Source organism: Aspergillus mulundensis, assembly GCF_003369625.1.
Source record: "Aspergillus mulundensis strain DSM 5745 chromosome Unknown scaffold_4, whole genome shotgun sequence".
NCBI classification, from domain to species: Eukaryota; Fungi; Ascomycota; class Eurotiomycetes; order Eurotiales; family Aspergillaceae; genus Aspergillus; species Aspergillus mulundensis.
Genome location: NW_020797892.1, coordinates 1,101,851 through 1,120,565, shown reverse-complemented (window position 1 = coordinate 1,120,565; position 18,715 = coordinate 1,101,851). Strand labels below are relative to the sequence as shown.

At 53.4% G+C, this 18,715-nt stretch overlaps 7 protein-coding genes across 7 annotated transcripts; 4 read left to right on the top strand and 3 right to left on the bottom strand.

The window, feature by feature from the left end:
• Positions 1–761: 761 nt before the first annotated feature.
• Positions 762–3,031, bottom strand: DSM5745_04881 (uncharacterized protein; the record flags this gene model as incomplete). Its single annotated transcript, XM_026746897.1, has 5 exons — positions 762–1,139; positions 1,209–1,532; positions 1,605–1,851; positions 2,077–2,677; positions 2,731–3,031. 5 exons carry the CDS (start codon positions 3,029–3,031, stop codon positions 762–764), a joined length of 1,851 nt encoding a protein of 616 aa, XP_026604377.1.
• A 731-nt stretch (positions 3,032–3,762) lies between these two features.
• DSM5745_04880 (uncharacterized protein) lies at positions 3,763–4,446 on the bottom strand (the record flags this gene model as incomplete). The annotated part of the gene is made up of 1 exon (XM_026746896.1): positions 3,763–4,446. One exon carries the CDS (start codon positions 4,444–4,446, stop codon positions 3,763–3,765), a length of 684 nt encoding a protein of 227 aa, XP_026604376.1.
• A 2,139-nt stretch (positions 4,447–6,585) lies between these two features.
• On the top strand, positions 6,586–8,046 carry DSM5745_04879 (uncharacterized protein; the record flags this gene model as incomplete). Its single annotated transcript, XM_026746895.1, has 2 exons — positions 6,586–6,726; positions 6,790–8,046. The coding sequence occupies 2 exons, from the start codon at positions 6,586–6,588 to the stop codon at positions 8,044–8,046; spliced, it is 1,398 nt and encodes a 465-aa protein (XP_026604375.1).
• Positions 8,047–8,574: 528 nt separating this feature from the next.
• DSM5745_04878 (uncharacterized protein) lies at positions 8,575–11,595 on the top strand (the record flags this gene model as incomplete). The annotated part of the gene is made up of 2 exons (XM_026746894.1): positions 8,575–9,763; positions 9,812–11,595. 2 exons carry the CDS (start codon positions 8,575–8,577, stop codon positions 11,593–11,595), a joined length of 2,973 nt encoding a protein of 990 aa, XP_026604374.1.
• A 486-nt stretch (positions 11,596–12,081) lies between these two features.
• DSM5745_04877 (putative MFS multidrug transporter) lies at positions 12,082–14,028 on the top strand (the record flags this gene model as incomplete). Its single annotated transcript, XM_026746893.1, has 2 exons — positions 12,082–12,800; positions 12,855–14,028. The coding sequence occupies 2 exons, from the start codon at positions 12,082–12,084 to the stop codon at positions 14,026–14,028; spliced, it is 1,893 nt and encodes a 630-aa protein (XP_026604373.1).
• A 582-nt stretch (positions 14,029–14,610) lies between these two features.
• On the top strand, positions 14,611–15,179 carry DSM5745_04876 (huntingtin-interacting protein K; the record flags this gene model as incomplete). Its single annotated transcript, XM_026746892.1, has 2 exons — positions 14,611–14,949; positions 15,054–15,179. 2 exons carry the CDS (start codon positions 14,611–14,613, stop codon positions 15,177–15,179), a joined length of 465 nt encoding a protein of 154 aa, XP_026604372.1.
• Positions 15,180–15,476: 297 nt separating this feature from the next.
• DSM5745_04875 (putative phosphatidate cytidylyltransferase) lies at positions 15,477–18,095 on the bottom strand (the record flags this gene model as incomplete). Its single annotated transcript, XM_026746891.1, has 2 exons — positions 15,477–17,530; positions 17,591–18,095. The coding sequence occupies 2 exons, from the start codon at positions 18,093–18,095 to the stop codon at positions 15,477–15,479; spliced, it is 2,559 nt and encodes an 852-aa protein (XP_026604371.1).
• Positions 18,096–18,715: the final 620 nt, after the last annotated feature.

Sequence of the window (18,715 nt, the reverse complement as noted above, 5' to 3'; positions counted from 1 at the left end):
TTGGGCAGTCAAGTCTTGCTCCTCATCTTCCTCTTTACCATTCGCACCTGTAGGCAGTAGTCCCAATGGATGCCTCTAACTTGGTATGATAACAGACCGGCATCGAGGCGCCGAAGCCTAGCCTAGCCTAGCCTAGCTAGCGGAGCGTAAGCACAGAGCCTTCTAAACCCCCGATACAGATACAGACTCTTCTTTTCAGAAACTTTGAGGTCGTGACTTGTCACTGCATATCATCGGCTCCGTCGACAGGTCACAATGTCTCTGCTTTGCGACGGACACGGACGAAAGAATGCTGATTATAGAGGCCTGGAGTCTTGGAATACAGCCCGCACATTGATCTCTGGCCTGCCTGGGCCTGAGATTTATCCGCTGTTGTCTAGTTTCGTCATGCGTATCCCACGTGGAGAGGTAGGGTATATACAATAGGGTAGTGCTGGGCAAGGTTGAGCCACATGGGAACAAACAGGCTAGCTCGGAATCTCTTGCATGTATGTTCCCTGATGGATCGGAGGTACATTATCTTTTGTGGAAAATGTTCAGCTCTCTTTCTCTGGCGGGTGTATGAAATGCAGGGGTTGTGCTTGTTAGCAGACATAGGGGATGATAGTGAAAGGTCTCTCTGCTATGCTTAAAATATCCAAGTATGTATGTCGTAGGTATGTCTTGAAGTCGTTCATTCATTCAGACTCATTAGCTTATCAATGCAACACCATACCTTTCCTTCTCCCTTTAGTTATATCCACTCCGCAGAGTCATATTACCTATTTACTCTTGATAAACTGCCCGCCTTCCCAGGACTCACCAGCTTCCAGCACCTGCCACCCATTGACAGCTCCCGCCTCAACACAAACCATCTTCTTGAACCCATCATCTGGGCTGAAATCGCCCATGCCCTTAGCCTTCTCAATCCACGGGTTCCACACAACCGCATCGTTGAGCCCCTCGCGCGTAATGCTGAACAATTCCTTATCCCCAGACGAGATAACCAGGGGAACCGACGGGTCAAGCTCCTTGTATACGCGGTCTGTCTCGGAAGAGAACTGGACAGTGGGGTTGGACTCGGTGTGTGTGGATGCGTTCTGGACTTTATCGATGTACGTCTTTCCCTGCAAGTTCTTGACGTGGATTTGAGAAATGTCCTAGACGCTGTTAGCCCGTTGCCCTACACTTCCCATGCACAGCCTCAACCAGGGAAATATGCTACCCACCTCAACCCCGAAATAAGTATGCAGCAACACCTGGAACTCAAAGCTCTTCTCTCCCTGGTTCCGCACCTGCAGGGACGTCCCCAGCCCCTCGGGCGAAAGTGTCACGCTGTAAACAAGCCCAAACTCATACGGCCACTTCGACTTGGAGTCATCACTAAGCAGTCCCGCCGACAACCCGAAGTCGAGCTTCACGGTGTCATCGGCGCCAGTGCGACCGGCGGACTCGGAGGAGGACTTGCCGAGGAATTCCCAGAGCGAGGAGCGCGCGAAGCCGTGCTGAGGGAGGGAGGATGTGGCGTGGTCAGAGGGGGGAGGGCCGAAGACCTTTTCACACGAAATGTCAGTATGATGCTCTTCTTAAAGATTTCAGTTCCTGGTTTTATGCCGCGGACGTACCGGAAAGACAACGGGGATTCCACCGCGGATAGGCTTCGAGCCATCCAGGACCGCGGCTTCACTGAGCCATAGCTTCTCTGTGCCAGAGGCAGTCTTCCAGGATGTGACTGTTGCGCCGTTGAGGTTGACGGTGACGGACTCTCCGGAGGGGAGGGTAGCTTGGACGACGTTGTTGGCAAGGGAGATTGTTGGTTGGGGCGGGGTTGCGGTGACCCCGATGGCAGCGGGTTTCTTGGAGCGGTCCATTCTTTTTCCTTTCGAATTGTTTCAGAGAAGAGAAATGAACAGGCAGGTCGTTAAATTGAGAGAGAACTGAAGGAGGAAATTGCGGTGATGATGTGAGAATGAGTAAGGAAGAGAGAGGAAGAGCTGGCGGGACTCGGAAGAGGGGTAGACGTCAGAGTGGGGCTGTTTCAGATCCAGATCTATACGCACAACAGACGGAGTAAACTGAGTACCTGACTACGCTCACAGCAAAAACTCCCCTTTCGTCTTCGCAACCTGCTCATCATAATACGGCTGAAACGCCAACCACCCCTTCTCGGGCCCTCCCACCTGCGGCGCCGAATACTCCGCCTCCTCCTCACTAATCAGAATCTTCTTGTACCCCCCGGCGGCCGCCGCATCAGCAAGCAGCTGCGCCTGACACGTCTTGTCTAGACTAATAAACCAGAACGCCGCCTCATCCACACTCCCTCCAACAGTAAGCAGGCCATGATTCTGCAGAATCGCAGCCTTCCCGTTCCCCAGCGCCCTGGCGATCCGTCTCCCCTCCTCCCCATCCAATATCACGCCCCGGAACTCGCGGTACACGGCATGGCTCTTGTAGAAACGCAACGAGTCCTGCGTAATCATTTCGAGTTCCCGCCCGAAGCAGCTGAAGGCTTTGCCGGCGACGCTGTGGGCATGGCATGCGGCGTTCACGTCTGGTCGGGCTTTGTGGATCTCGCTGTGGATGGCGAAGGCGGGGAGATTGACGGGTTCGTCGCCTTCAACGACGTTGCCGTCTTCGTCGACGAGGACGAGGTCGGATACTTTGATTAGCGAGAAGTGTGCGGAGAGGGGGTTAATCCCTGTACACGTCAGTCAGGTCGGTAAATTCCTCCTTTGGCAGGGCCAACCGTACAGAAATGGTCCGTCAGAATTGGATCGCGGACGGAGATATGCCCTGCAACGCCCTCGTCGAAACCTCGGTCTGCGAAGATGCGGAATGCTGCGGCGAGATGCTGCTTGCGGTAGAGGCGCTCGTCCTCGAGGTTGTCGAAGACCGGGTAGCTGCGGATCTTGAGCGTCTTGCCACTCTTGGTTTTGCCTAGGACTTGGACTTGGGGTGGCTTTTCGAGACGGGTTGATGGTATAGATATTGACTTGGTAGGGATGGCCTCTGTGGCCGGGGGCTGGATGTCGCTGAGGTTTGTTGGAGCCATTTTGCGTCTGCAAGGACGAAAGTAGCTACCAAGTGGTATGTGAGAAGATGCTCGAGGGAAGGTCCGGGGATGTCTCCATATTTATCTGTCTGAGACCCCGCAGGGAAGTATAGAACGCGGGGAATCTGATTTCCAGCGAGATGCATCTACACACGGAAAAGCAGTTGCTTTTCCGGGCCCGAGGTTATACTCAGGTTTTGAACAGCCAAAGATATCGCATTACTCTACTCTGCTACGTACGATCTCGGTCAAAAGAATGCCGAGTGGCCACTTCAGGGAACAAATGCGTGACGTGTGCTTGTGATGTTGGTACAGAACGGGCGAATGCGACTGTCTCGAGGTGTATACATTTTTGAAGGGTACAAAGTCAAGAACTCAGCCAATAACATTGCCCTCTGACTATGCTATACTTATTTGCGTCTGGACTACGCTTGTTATACCACTTGAGATCATGAAAGTAAGTACTATTATCAACACTGATACGCATGGGTTTATTCTTATGTCATCCTAACGTGGGTTTGATGGTATCCCTCAGGCCCAGAAGCCTCCCATTCTCAAATCAAACGACCATGACGCCTCGGGATGAGGGCGTAGGTATTTTGATACCCCAAGGCCATGACCCATCTGTCTTAACATTACAGAGAACCCCCAAGCTTAGGTGAGGTAAACGAAAAGTAGACCAGCTCCCATTCCCCAATCCAAACAAACCCATCCTCTGCACACCTGTAAACTCAAAGCTTACTCTCCTTCTCCATGTTAATCGCCTTCTCCTCCTCCTCAATCTTCCTCTCAATCTGCTCCTTACTAGCCATAAGCCAACGTTCCCCACCCCCACTCCGACTCCCACACTCCCTCTCCTCCCCAAAAAGCACCCTATACTCGTCCTCGAAGAAGAACAGCGCCTCATTATGATGAAAGCTGCACAGAATCACAGCGTCTGGATCCCCCCGACAGCAAGCACACACGCCCCTCTCGTTCTCATCGAGAGGCGGGAACACCACAGAACCGTCTTTCAGTCCCGCGCGCAGGAGGTCCTCGCTCTCGCCGTATAGTTCTTCGATGGGCTCGTCGAGAGAGGCATGCATGAATCGCATTTTGAGGGGAGCGTGCGCGCGCGTACACCGGTCTGCGGCGACTAGGTGGATTCGGCCGAGGGTGTTGAGGTCTGCGGTGCCGGATAGAGAGGGGTTCTCGGTGTTGGTGATGCTGAAGAGGCGTTTGCCGGCTGGGGTGATTGAGGGTGTGAGCTTGTGGATTGGGTTTGTGAAGAGCGAGTGTAGCGCTTCGACTGTTGTGGATAGTGGAGAGCTAGAATCGCGGAGGGTGTTGAGGTAAGCTTGCAGCGGAGATGCGTTTTCGGTGTTTTGGTGGGATTGCGGGGATGAGTGTCCCTCTGGAACAGTGTTCTCGAGCATTATGGATGGTTTAGGAAATCCCTGGATTGATGGTCAAGGTGGGTTAAAACTTGAAGATGCTGTGATGATGAGATAGATCTGGCGATAGGTGAGTGGGAGGGGTATTGTAAACTTTATAGCTGCACGATGACTTGTACAGGTGGCGCAGTAGCTACCTACTCCCGTAGGCTGCACTCCAAGCTGCGCCACCGTTTTGTTCATGCCATCAAAGAAGTCTGAATGAGGATCTGATTCCATTCTCCACATTTATTATATGATTCCAACATCTCTTTGCTCTAAACAAGGGCCCTGACCTAGCCCTAAGGACACGAAGAGCCAGACTATCCTGACCATCCAAGAGGACCTTATATAAACAGTAAAACCGCCTTAGAATCCTGCACTGACTCCCTAATTTTGGGCAAGTCGTGCTCATTACATGGTGAAATCAAATGATTGAAATAAGATAGGTGACTAACCAGCCCTATGACAGCCCTAACATGCTTCGAATGCAACAAAAATATAGCAATGTGTGCCAACAGTCTCAACCTGAATAGTCTCACCACTCTTATATGGCAAAGGCCTATCACGACAGAGATTTTAGTGATCTGGCTAATTCCTGTCAGACGGCTGCGAGTGTGCAGTACAAGACTACCCTACCTAGGCGGCTCCCTCGAAAAAGGTATGCATGCATTCGGTGATTGATTGCCGGTCTTTGACTGTGACTGGCTCGTTGGAAGCATTTTGAAGTCAGAGATCGAACCACTTTGGACTGTAGTTCAGGCAGTTTGGGCATGCCATGCTCTTGTCTCATTGCCATGGTGAATCCACGTGACTGGGAAGACCTAACTACAAGGGGTTGTGGCAGGTGTTGATCAAGAATTTTCCTCTCTGTTAACAAGGTCATACTACACAAAAGCAAGTCATGAATATTACCTTGGCGAAAGGAAGCGACCAAGCATAGTCCTCAATTGATGGCCGATTGTACTGGTTGATCAAGCGTACTAGACAAGTCTACATGTTCCAGCAGTGCAAACACATATATTGCCAAAATGTTGGCAAGAGGTGGAAACTCTCTCGCAACTTGACATTAAGAATAATTAATGGCTTTATGAGTAAATGGTCTTTGAACAATGATTGGACCCGCAGTCCGTGTATGACTTGGTGTTGCTGTTACTTTGGTAGCTAGGGTTACATGCCTTCCAAAGGCTATCATCTCATTCAGGATATCTAATATGAGGCTATCTGGTAAAAGAAATTGCTGCCATACTACTTTTCATGTCAGCATCTCGAAAGTTCCCGTAGTTGTGCGTAGGGAGTATACTCGTAAGGTGTGCGTTACTTCCTGCCTAATGCGGCCTGTATAGAGATGATTATGTAATACATGGACGGAAATGCAATCGAATCTCCATGATTCATGAATCCGGGGAACCAACCACGTACTGAGTGCTTTCATCGAATCTGAAAATGCGGTTATTGCGCGGCTAGTCAATCTGACTATATGAATCCCCAGTCAATTCTCTATTTCCTTACTCCGTACTTTAGTACGAAGTGCTCCGTAGTTCCGTCGACTCTCGTCGGAGTCCACGGCTCCAGGCTGGCCCAGCCACCACAGTGCGATCAGCGCCAATGAAGAGATGGCAGGGCATCGCTCAGCCAACGATGATTACTCCGTATCGCGCCTCTTCCAATTATAACAGCATGCATGCTGGACGCCTGGCCTGGCTATGACCTAGACTCGACTTGGCTCCTCTGCGTGCCACCGTCCAGCCCTGCGGCGATGCTTCTTCTCCCTTCTCCTCTCTCATGAGGGTCTGTCCGACAAACTAACTCCGTGATTTCATCCTTTTCCTCCTTTTATTTGCGTACGGACTCCATCCACGGAGTATATTTACATTGCGTTTGTTTCATCTTGTTAGTATCACTCTCAACGTCAGACTGACCCACACCGACACCCAGCTGTCAACCAGCCGCCGACTCCGTGCTCGTTCCGCTCAAGGCCGCTGTATTTTTCTCTGCCTGGTTCGGTCAGCAAGTCAGCAAGGAAAGGCTTGGGTCTCGATTTCATCATTTTCCTCGCTATTTTTGACCCTCCTAATTATCCTACATGCGTTGGACTGAGCATTGACCGGGGTCTCGCTCTTCCTTGTCCCTCCTCACAGCATGCTGATTCCAATCCCGCTACGGCAGCTCGAGCTTCGTCAAAGCTCGGATCCCCGTGAACCCCCAAACAATGGGACAGACAGGAATGACGACTCTTCGCAAGGTGGCGGCGGAGGCCCGAATAGTAACGTGGTCATTATCGTGGGTGTTCATTTCTCGAGCGAATTCCACGTTTCTGTTATGTACTGACTTGCGTTGGGGTAGGTTGTTGCCGTCGTGGTGTTCGCCGTCGCCTTTCTAGCGATCGTCTACTTTGTCCTACGTGCTCTCCGAAGAATGGACTGTCGCCCGAAATACATACCCGGAAAATTCCTCAAGGACAGGTGGACGCGATGGAACGTTGGCGCGTCATACGGCCAGGTACCGGGCGGCTCATCGTCCAATCGAGCCGGTGCGACTGCAACCGCCCAAACCACCGAAGGAGCCCCCCAAACCGAGTCTAACGCCGGAATCCGTCGCGATACCTCGATTCGCTCTATCATCACCCTGCCTGCCTACTCGTCAACTCCAAAGCCCACAGAGCAAGTGATCGCCAGGGAGGGAGAACGTGGAGGAATGGATATGGTGGTTGAATTCCCGGAGACAGCGGAAGAAGAGGAAGATCGGCGCGAGGAAATGATGGAATCGCTGTACCAGATCCGGCTGCAGCGGCGACAGGAGATTGCTGACCGCGAGGCTCGACGTCGCGAGCGTCGTGAAGCCCGCGAGCGCGGGGACTCACTCCGTCTCGAGCAGCTTCGGGTGGAGAGTCGCCGCGCACGAGCCAACAGTCGAGAGTCTGTCAACGGGAACACCACCTCGGTGTCGGCGGCCACAGCATTAGCGGAGGCTCAGAGTCGAGGTCGCGATAGGCGGATCTCCAGTGTCACCTATGCTGATGTAGGCTATGTCCGGCACGATGGTTCCCGTCTTCGAGCCAGCTCACGCGATTCGGACTCTCGGCCCCTATTGAACGACGCCGCCGGGATGAGTGAAGGCCCGGACCGGTCGTCTGGGCTTATCAGCGTACACTCTCGTGGCGAATCCTATTCTTCCGCCTTATCCGACGGGGAGGGCCTGACCCTTACCCAGTCGCACACCACTTCGCTGCACTCAGTCAACAACCCAAATGCAGAACCTGAGGATGGGGACGTTGGAACGCGGCATATCCCCCCTCCGGACTACGACCATCTGGATTGGGGAGATGCTCCTCCGTACGAGCCTCCAACTTCGTCACAAACCGACGGCCCGCCTCGATTACGCGAGTTGACTACGCTACCTACGATTCAGATTGACGTAGTAAGCCCGGTTAGCAACGAACCTCCCACGCCTATCCCACAAGCACAACCACAAGAGCCCACACCCGCAACTGCTGCTAGTAGCTCATCCCATAGTGATAGCACATCATCGCAGCATACTCCAGCAGAAACGACGAGGTCAAGCTCTCCAAGCGATAGTGGCACAAACCCGCCGCGAGGGTGACCTAGTGCCTCGGTGCTACATTATGGATATGACCTGCTACGACTATAAGATTGTCTATGATATTTCTGTCTCCAGTTTTGGATTTTCGTGATGGATATAGCGAGGCGTTTGGGAGGCATCGCAATTGGGACAAAGCATATAACGAACTTGGTTGCACATATAGTTGCCCGTATTTATAATAGCACAAATTCTCTTCTGACTTCATAGTGTTACTATTTCTGACCCGGCGTTTACCATGGTAGAGACGTTGAGTTTGGTTTTGCTTTGGCACGTTCCTGGGCCGGACATGTGGCAGAAGGCGGTGAGTGGCCTGGCACGGGGCATTCGTAAACAAACCCAGCCCAGCCTCCCCATTTACCGTGATTATTGTTCGATCAGCGGAGCCCGCCCGACGCGCTGTTCTGTTTCACTCACTTCATATCATAGAGGCAGATACATCTTAGCCCCTCGAGATAAGAAGCGGAGGCCTTCCCACCTTCAGCTTCGTTCTCTCGAGTATCCTTCCTCGAACCCGTCGCGTCGCAGACCATGTCGCGCGAAAACACGGCCAACAGCTTCGCGTCTTTCGGGTCTGACTTCGACCCCGAACACGAAGCCATTGCCTCAACCAGAGAACTTGACGAGAGCCCACGCCTTCCCAAGATGAAAGGCGCGTATACGAAGCTGTCGCAGGTCGACGAAGAAGAAGAACCAGACTATGTTTTCAACACCTCCACATTTGAACAATACCTCCCACATTTCTCGCCGATAGGAACATCCGAGGAGGAAGAAGAGGGCAACGATATGGACGACGACATTTCTCTTGAGCTAGGACGGGGCCCGTCTAACCCACCGCGCCGACTAGACGACTCGCGCAATTCCTACATGAGCATCGAGAACAGTGTCCGCTCATCGTCTCCCGCCGTCCGCCTTGACGTTCCCACACCCCAGAAATCCGCCATGCGCCCTGCCAACAGGCGAGCCGTTAGCGAAAATCTCCGAAAAGACGCGCAGTTGAGGCAAGCGGCTCTTGCTCACAAGGAAAACATCGATCCCAACCCACCCTCCAAATCCAATCGCAAAGAACGACGAACCCTGTCCGAGATCCACGCCAAGGTCCGCGACTCATATGACGGATCATTCCTCGAAGATGAACGTCCCCCTGTTGCTAGTACGAGCACGTCGCGTCCGACACGGTTTGGCAACGCGAATTTGTCACACCAGATTGCCGATGCTGTTGAACGCGCGTCGCAGGAAGCATATGTGAAGGAGGCCCGTCGAGCAAAGGCGCGTGCGTCTGCCAATGCTGGAGGCGACACCGGCACTCAACAATCTTTCCTTCTTCCCGACTTGCCCAATCTGTCAGATCTTGTCTCTGGTGTTTACGAAGACGGCACGCCAGTGTACACACGACAACCCAGAACCAGGACGACGCGTTTTGTCTCACCTCCTGCGGATGTGACAGAAGCCTCCTTCAGCCGTGAACACATGCCACTTGACGCGATCCCAATTCCAGAAGACGAGAAGGCGCTGTTTGTATCACTGAGGCTCCTACAAGATAAGGTTTCGGAGCTCGAAAGGGCCAAGGCCGATGCCGAGAGGAAGCTGGATGATCTGCGACAGGAAAACACTTTCTTGAAGGGAGGAAAGTCTCGTAGGGAGAGGGAGAGCCACGGCAAACGTTATGAACTTGAGCAGAACGACTACAAAAAGGACCGATTGATCAACGAGAACCAAAGTAAGCCTTGCCCACTAACATGGACGTTCAGCGCTAACAATCCTCTAGAGCTGGAATCAACGAATCTGGCACTCCAAAATAAAGTTGATCTTCTTGAACGCAAGAGTGATGTTCAGGAGGCTGCATTGAAGAAACTAAACAAAGAGCGCGACATGGCTGTTTCTCAGCTAGGCGTGGCGTACCTTGAGTCCCAGGACCTCAAGAGTGAAAACGAAGCACTGAGGGAGGAGATCACTGAGCTCAAGGCTCGGTTCGCACAGGTGCTTGCAAGCGTGAAGGTTCGAGAGGATACTGCGGAGTATGACCAGAACACTGCTAGCGACGCCAGTGCAGAAGCAGATGATAGCCAAATGGACACACGACGAAGCACCACCAAGGACGCCACCGCTAAAAGTGCGCGGTCAAAGTCGAAGAGCCGCAGAGAGGATACCAGGACCAGGGTCTCAAGCCAGGTTGACAGAGAGATCTCGCGTCTGGAGAGGGAACGTGCCGATGAAGAACTCTTTTCAATCGAACTGCCAAGAGTGAGAGAGTCATCCACCTCGAAGAAGCAGAAGGTTACTCGACCTCGATCAACCAGCGTACAAACCAGGAAACCGTCAACAGGAAGGCGTGTCAAGAGAGTGGTGGTCGAAGAAGTCGAGCTTACCGGACCGTTCGATTCCACCACCGAGGCAACGGGACATACCAAAGAACCAACTGCACATACCAAAGAGACAACTGGACAAACCCGCAAATCGTCGACTACGGAGCAAGACCTGACTTTATTGAGCTTCATCGACGAGCGTGAGATTGCTCAGCTGAGGAAGACTCTCGAAGAGGAACGCCTGGCCCGCAAGCGGCGACAATCGAACCCTGCCCCGGAGCACACAACGGGCGAGACCGACAACGTCACCCGTCAGAGCGCGCTGAAGCCTGCGCCTCGCAAGTCATCCATGAAAGAGACCAAAGCGCCTGTGCCTCGACCTGCCTCCGCTCTAGGAGATCTGACTGCCAATTCGAAAGTAAGCGCAACGGAAGGCGATAGCCACCTCACAATTCCTGCAGAGCGAACAAGGCGACACTCGGAACACTCTGTTACGCCCGTGGCTCAGCGAAGACGCCGTCGTATTGCCGAGGAGATGACTTCTGCTTTCATTCTCCCTGACATCACGCTGCGACACGCCGATTTGGCCGAGAATCTTACCAAGCTTCCCGAGGCTACCCAGCGGGCGCTCAACCGCGCTACACAACATAGTGGAAAGAACTGCACCGTATGCAAGCAGTCCATTCCTGACGGAGGCTGTGAGCACACCAGCGATGCTGTCAAAATTCCCAAGCCTGTTCCTGTCTCGGAGCGCATGCCTGAACCGTCTATATACAACGAGGAGCCTACTCTGCGACCTGCACAGGCCCCAGCCATTGCCCTCGCTACCGTGCTAAAGGCGCTGGAAGACGAGCTCTCCCATCTGAGGATTCAACTTGTCTCCTACCAAGGCGCATACAACAAACTGGACGCGTCTATTAGCAAGCGACAGAGGAAGACGCTTGGAGAGAAGATAGAGAAGCTGCTGAAGGACATTGACATGAAGGCCGACCAAATATACGCTCTATACGACGTTCTTGAGGGCCAGAAACAGCGCGGACAGGAGATGACCGAGCAGGAGATGGAGGTGACGCTCCAATCGATCGGCATCGATCCCAACCCTAGGCTAGGCGAAGTGACGGGCACCACTGACAAGTCTTCTCGCAAGGATGGTACGGATTATGATATGGATGACGACGATTCCGAGCTCCCGTGGGAAGGGATCGAGAGCACTGTGGAGATGACTGGAGGAAGTCGGCATGATTAGGCGATATTGTTTGGATTCCCCTGCTTTCTTGCTGTTAGCTTTACCAGAGCCTAGTTACTTACTGTTTGATTATACCTTGCTTGGGTTATTCTGTGTTTTCAGGTGTTCAGGCTGTGCTTTTGCATTTGTTTTGGTATTTCGCATGTTGGAGAAGCGTGCGATGGCGTCAGTCTGTCCCAAAGTAGCACCATTGAGCATCATATTTACCAAATTGACCTGCCTTTTCCTCTGCGGTGCCGGAGAAACTCCTCGCGCTTGGAGGGTAGTCTATTGAAATCCCACCTTTGAAGCCACACTCAGGCCTCACCGGTCTACTGTAGACTGGCAGTGCAGATCCCAACGTGGCTTAGCGCAGTCCGAGCCGATACCCGGCCTGGATCTTTATTTATCGTCTCTCCAACTTCTCCGCTTGTTGACTGTTTATCTTCCATTGCCTTGATTCCTTCTAGATTTTCTGATATATATTCTTTATCAACCTATATTTTGATGGGAGTCAGTCAACACCATGACGCAAGTCCTTACCGAGACCATGTAGATTCCTTCACCACCGCAGAAACGCACATCGACACCCAAGACGCCTACCACGACGATGACGAAACCGACACCGCCACCGAGACCGACAACAGGAGCGTCCGCACCGCAATTCACGACAGCACCAACGACAGCACCAGCACCCCTCGCCTCCGCGTCCTAGAACCCGCCCCAGTCCCTGAAGACCAAGAACACTGGGCACGCGATCCAGGCGACAGCGACGAGGACGACCCTGTCTACAACGCGCCCAATGAAAAGCCCGTAACCTGGTCCTCGCTGCCTAACAAGGGGCAGCTTGCGATCCTGACCATCGCGCGGCTCTCTGAACCGCTCACGCAGACGTCCCTGCAAGCGTACCTGTTCTACCAGCTGCGGTCGTTTGACCCGTCGCTGCCTGAATCGACCATCTCGAAGCAGGCGGGTATCCTGCAGGGGAGTTTCACGGCGGCGCAGTTTCTGACCGCTGTTGTGTGGGGTCGCCTTGCTGATAGCGAGGTCTTGGGGAGGAAGCGCGTGCTGCTGATTGGGCTGTTGGGCACTTGTATTTCGTGCCTGGGGTTTGGGTTCTCGAGGAGTTTTGCGGCGGCCGCGGTGTTTCGGACGCTGGGGGGTGCGTTGAATAGTAATGCGGGTGTTATGAGGACGATGATTTCGGAGAGCATTGAGGAGAAGAAGTGTGTGTCCTCTCCTTCTGTCAAGGGCATGAAGACGCTGATGTAGTCGAACAGGTACCAATCGCGGGCATTCATTCTCTTGCCTATGTGCTTTAACATTGGTGTGATTATCGGTCCAATTCTTGGTGGAATGCTGGCGGACCCGCGTAAGAACTATCCGCAGTTATTTGGACCTGGATCGGTGTTGGGAGGAGAGAATGGTGTGTGGTGGATGGAGCACTGGCCGTTCTTGCTCCCGAACCTGGTCAGCGCTATCTTCATCTTCATCTCGTGGTCTTTTGTGTTCCTCGGTCTTGACGAGACGCACGAAGTCGCCCGGTACAGAAGCGACTGGGGTCGTAAGCTCGGTCGCCGACTATTCAGGGTCTTTCGACGCCGGCGATACCACCAATACCGTTCTATCTCGGACTATCCCGACGATACCTCTCTTCTAGTTGATGAAAGTGTGACAACCAGATCAATTCCACCAAGCCCCGTCCGCTTGCGCGTCCATCGTCGCAAGGGCACCAACTACCGCCAACTCTTCTCGCGCAACGTCCTCCTGACGCTCCTCGTCCAGTTCCTTCTCGCCTTCCACACGAGCGCCTTCAACTCCATGACCTTCATCTTCCTGCCGAGCCCGCGCGCCCCAGAATCCAGCCAGAAGGGCTTCTTTCGCTTCGGCGGCGGTCTAGGACTTCCCTCGTCACGGGTTGGTCTCGCAACAGCAATCATCGGCATCATCGGCCTCCCGCTCCAGATATTCATCTACCCGCGCATCCAGAACCGTCTCGGAACACTCACCTCGTTCCGCACGTTCCTCCCATTCTCGCCACTTTCGTACGCGCTTATGCCCTTCCTCGTCCTGATCCCAAACTATCCGTACCTCGTCTGGCCGGCCTTCACGCTTGTCGTAGGACTTCAGGTGCTGTCCAGGACCTTTGCGCTCCCCGCGGCTGTGATCCTCGTTAATAACAGCGTTACCGATGCGTCGATCCTGGGCACAGTTAACGGTCTTGCGACGAGTATCTCCAGCGGAGCACGAACATTGGGACCGCTGCTGGGCGGATGGGGGCTGGGTCTGGGGTTTATGTATAAATTTGTCGGTGGGGTGTGGTGGGCGTTGGCGATTGAAGCGCTGCTAGGCTGGCTTTTGCTTGGGACGATTTATGAGGGAAGGGGGATCGATAGGACGAAGGATCTGATTGTTGAGAGGGAGGAAGCCGAAGAGGAGGAGGAGCGGAGGTGAGGTGCAGACTTGTACTACGTACCTATAAACCGCTTCGACCGTACCCTACACGAACTTGGCACGAACTGAACGAGCCATGACATGAATTTGGATGTTTCAAAAATCAACATGCACATACAAACTGATGATGCCTGTATATGCGAGACACGATCATGATTTATGGCAAAACAAGACAGAGCCTCACTGATTAGATTATGATTTGGAATAGATGATCCTCATAAACTGGTCAATTGATCTGTTCGGCATATACTGAATCCAGGCATCCTCAGCATACCTTATTATTGATCGAGAACCGGAGGGCAACATAGGAAGTACTCCGTAGCTCCAGCTTCCCCAGAAACCATCCTATAACAGCAAGCTCCTCCTTTGTCTGTTAGGCCCAGTCACATGATGGCACCACCCCATCCCAAGCTATCCTCTCCCCTCCCCGCACTCCTCTCCTCCTCACCCCACATCATCATTACAGACAAACACAACTAACTCCCCTTATCTATACACCTCATCAATACATTCCTTCTCTTACATTCCCGCCCAACAATCAGCAACTAACCCTCCACCCAACAATCAGCACATAACCCCAAAATGTCCGACCCCATCCCCTCCGCCACAACATCATCCGACCCCCCACCCCCCTCCTCCTCCGCCGCCGCCGAAGACCGCAAAGCCGCGGCCGCCCTATCCTCTCTCAACACCACAGAAATAGCCTCTACTACGCCCCCGGGCTCAAAGCTGCCTTCGTCTGCGGACCAGGAGGCGCTGGGCAAGGCGATGGGTCGGCTTGAGATGGCGGCTGGTGGTGGGAAGGGGAAGGGTGCCACGACAGCGGCGAAGGGTGGCGGTGCGAGTGTGGGTAAGGCGGCTGAGGGGAAGAAGAAGGCTGTTGCGGCGGTTAAGGTTTCTGCGGAGGATGTGGGGTTGTTGGTATGTGCTGCTGCATGTGCTTGTGGATGTGCCCTTCTACGTTGGCTATGGATATGTGCTTGGGTGGGCTGGGAAGTTGGGGCTGACTTGGATTCTTTACATAGGTGAGCGAGTTGGACCTGAGTAAGATCAAAGCGACGGAGCTGTTGAAGGCGAATGAGGGGGATGCGAAGAAGGCGCTTCGGGCGTTTATCAGGCCGGCAAGTGCGGCTTCTGTGGCGTCCGCTTGAGAGCGTTGTTTGGATTCGATGTTACGGGCTTTGAATGGCTCGGGTTGCGTATAGATGGAGTTAAGGACTGGGTTGTTCATTGATATTCTTTAGGTATTGGCGTTAGGTTGGTTATTTTTATTGCTCATCGAGTATGAAAAATGAAGAAGTCATGGCTTGGGTAAATTGATCGTCTCACACTAGTGGACTCTCGTTCATCTATCATTAATATGGCAGAAATGTCTCTTAAGCTCATGTTATACATAACAGATGTTATCATCAATTATCTTAGCCATAAATAGCAAGACAGTCTATAATCTAAAGTCCCAGCCCCCTTACCAGCAACCACAACACCACAGGAACAACGACGTTATCATTACACCCCGTCAGAACCGCCTCAGTCGCACTAGCACCACCCGCTGCAAGAATGGCCTTAGCCAGGGCCCCGGGCCAGGAAAACGGTTTCGGCCCGTCATATCCGCTAACAGGCCACTGCCCGAGGGCAAGCCAGGCCTGGGCAACCATTAATCCAGCAGTAACAGCAACTGCAAATGCGACGCTGCCCTCAACGGATTTGCCGCCGCCCCAGAACCACTTCCGTCGGCCGAAGCGCCGGCCGACGAGAGAAGCGGCTGCGTCGCCGAGACCGACGCAGATAATTCCGCTGAGCATGCTTGCGTCGCGCGTCTGGACATCCCATGATGTCCAGGGGAAATCGCCTGTGCGCGAGACGTCGGCAAGAGTGAGCCAGAGGGGTATGGCGCTTCCGATGAGGAGAAATATGTGGGAGACGATGACGGGGCCACGGTAGTCTCGGCCGTCGACGTAGGGCTCGAGGAAGTAGGTCAATGGTCGGGATATTGGCGGAAGTTGGGAGGCGCGAAAGAGGTCTAGTAGGAGAAAGATGGCTAGGACTAAAGCCATGGCAAGGGCGCAGAATGCTGGGTCGATGTAGATAGTCGGGAGGAACATTAGCACCATGGTGCCATGGAAAACTTTGCGCCTTGTGTCGACCTCGGCGAAGGTGCCGAGCCGAATGACGGTCGCAATGCCGATTACAAGAACGGCTAGGCAGTACGCAATTATGATGAGGCGTGTACTGGCCTCTCCAAAGGTGCTTTGACGAAGATGTTCTGCCCGTCCGAGATGACAGAACGCACTGGATAAACTGGGGTCCTGCCGGGGAGGTATGGGGATCCAGCGTTCCAGGCTCGAGGTGATGACCCAGAACCTGAACCAGGAGACATTTCCAAGCAGGTATCCCAGCGCCCATCCGAAAGGGTCCTCTCCCTGTAATGCCCGCTCGCCCACATACCTGCGCACTGGCCCAAGAACAACAGCAAAGACGGCCAGGTACACGTACAACGCATAGAGCCATTTGCGAACTTGGACTTGCGGAACAGTCATTGTGAGGAAAGATGCGATGTTAGGTGCAATTGATCGCTTCCGTCGTCCTTTTGGCGTTGTCCTAGCCTTTTCCGAACGTAGGACGTCTTCGAAATTGGCAGAGGTCCGCCGTTGGTTAAAGTCTTCCAGGGCAATGTTTTCAGTAGGACTCTCGGGAGTCTTTTCTCGAGCTTCGTGCGGCGTTCGACGCGAGGTTGATGTCAGATGGCTGTCCGGCGAGTCGCTGTCCGAGGTAGGCTCTTCAGAAGAACCAGCCCGACTCAGCTTCTGACAGATCCTGTGATCCAGCAGATTCAGAATGTTCTTCGGCGAGCTCGAGCCGCTGGGAGACCGTCTAAATTTCCAGCTCGGTATCCGGGCTAGAGCAACCTCCCAGTGGAGGACCTGGCGGCAAGAGATAAAAATACACAGGCTGCCCAGCCATAGCAGCGATTTGAGAATTTCCGCTTGAGGTGAAGTGGCGTATAAAAACAGATTAATAAGAGCAGTCGTGAGTAGCTGCAGTTCCGCTGGAAGAATGCTGGTAGACAAAAGGAAATCTAGAGTGGGTATCAATGCTTGGTGCAAAGGAAAAACAAGAGTCAAAGCTTCAGAATTGAGACCGCGAAGAGAAAGAGGTCTAGGTCGAATGTTACCCCAGGATAACTGCTCAGAAACAAGGATGGGGAGTAGCGTCAGGAGCCAGTGCGCGACACCCTGGCCATGCACCAAGTCGTGCATAGGGATCGCCGGCGGTGGTATCGAGGCGAGAGCAAGTAGTATGTTCGGTAGTACTAATGACGGCTCGTGATTCGACAAGGACAGAGAAACGTAAACGGGAATAAGAATCGGGTATAGAAGCGGCGCGGGGTCGAAGCTATGCGGGATATCAAAGGACAAAAATCTGGAGAGCCGTAAACGTCCGTGCCTGTTGAGCGGGTATATAGCGTAGACTCCGACAATCGTAAGGGAAAATGTGGCGAGTTCTATCAAGGCAATCACAAGTCAGCAACGGCAGGAATCACTCGATAATTGACTCAACGTACCTTTCCTCCAAGCCCACGCAAGCGACCTCGCGCTCTCCTGTCCTAAGACCACACCACCAACAGAAAGCAGCAAAGCAGCCTCAAACGCCCTCCGAATAATCTCAACTCGTCTCTTTGTTTTGATCTTGACCTTCATCTCTAATATATCCGCCTCGTTATTCCCCACGGAGCTCCGTCGGGAGCTCCGCGATGTTGACCGCCATCGCTGTAGCCCAGGCAGCCAAAAATCATTATCGCCAATCGGACGAGCTCCCTTTCGCGATCGAAGCGGCGGCGGAGGCAGGCCCTTGAGTAAACTGAAACTGGTGCTCTCGTCGTCCGCCTCAGTACCGCTATCGCTGGAGGTTCGGGTTCGTGGGCGGTGGTGCACAGAGCCGTTGCGGCGGTACGGGTGAGGCGATCGCGATAATGATCGGAGATCGTCAGCGAGGTCCGGGTCGGGCAGTATCATGATATTGTTGTGCGGAGACGGCCCCTCATCCTCCTGGCTTGTCGTGGAGGCCATGGCCCCATGGATATCGAGAATCGGTGTCGTGTTTATAACGCGAGGGACGTCATGATCGGGCGTTGTTGGAGGTCGGGTCGTGTGAGGGTCAAAGTTAAAAAGGCCACTACACTAGCCCCAGATGGTCAGTTGTTAAAACCTCTTCCGCGGGGCGCGATTAGAGTGGCGGAAAGAGATTAGGCTGCTTACCTGACAGGATAGACAGCACGAGCAATTAGTGGTTAGACGTAAAATGAGATGGGAACATGAGGCAGGGAGGGCGTTTGGTTGAGGTTCCAGCTGTCTGTTATCGAGGCGGAGAGCGGACCTTTTTTCTGGCCCATCACATGCTTGGCTCCACGAGCTCTACAACGCTCTTTCTTCCATCACCGTCACTACAAAACTACAGGCCATTCTCGTTGTTCATGATGTCCCCTATAGATTTCATCTATTCTCAGGAATTTTGTCTCAACGCTTTCCAGCATGGGTTCTAGTTTAGCTTCACCCGGGTAGAGGACAAAGCTCTAGCCTGCACTGCGACAGCCCAATCGGCGCGGCGACACGTACGACGGCCCAGGACTGTGTCTAGAACAGCGGAAATACCAACAGTCGCTCAATTCCGGAGACTCTGACTGGTGTAC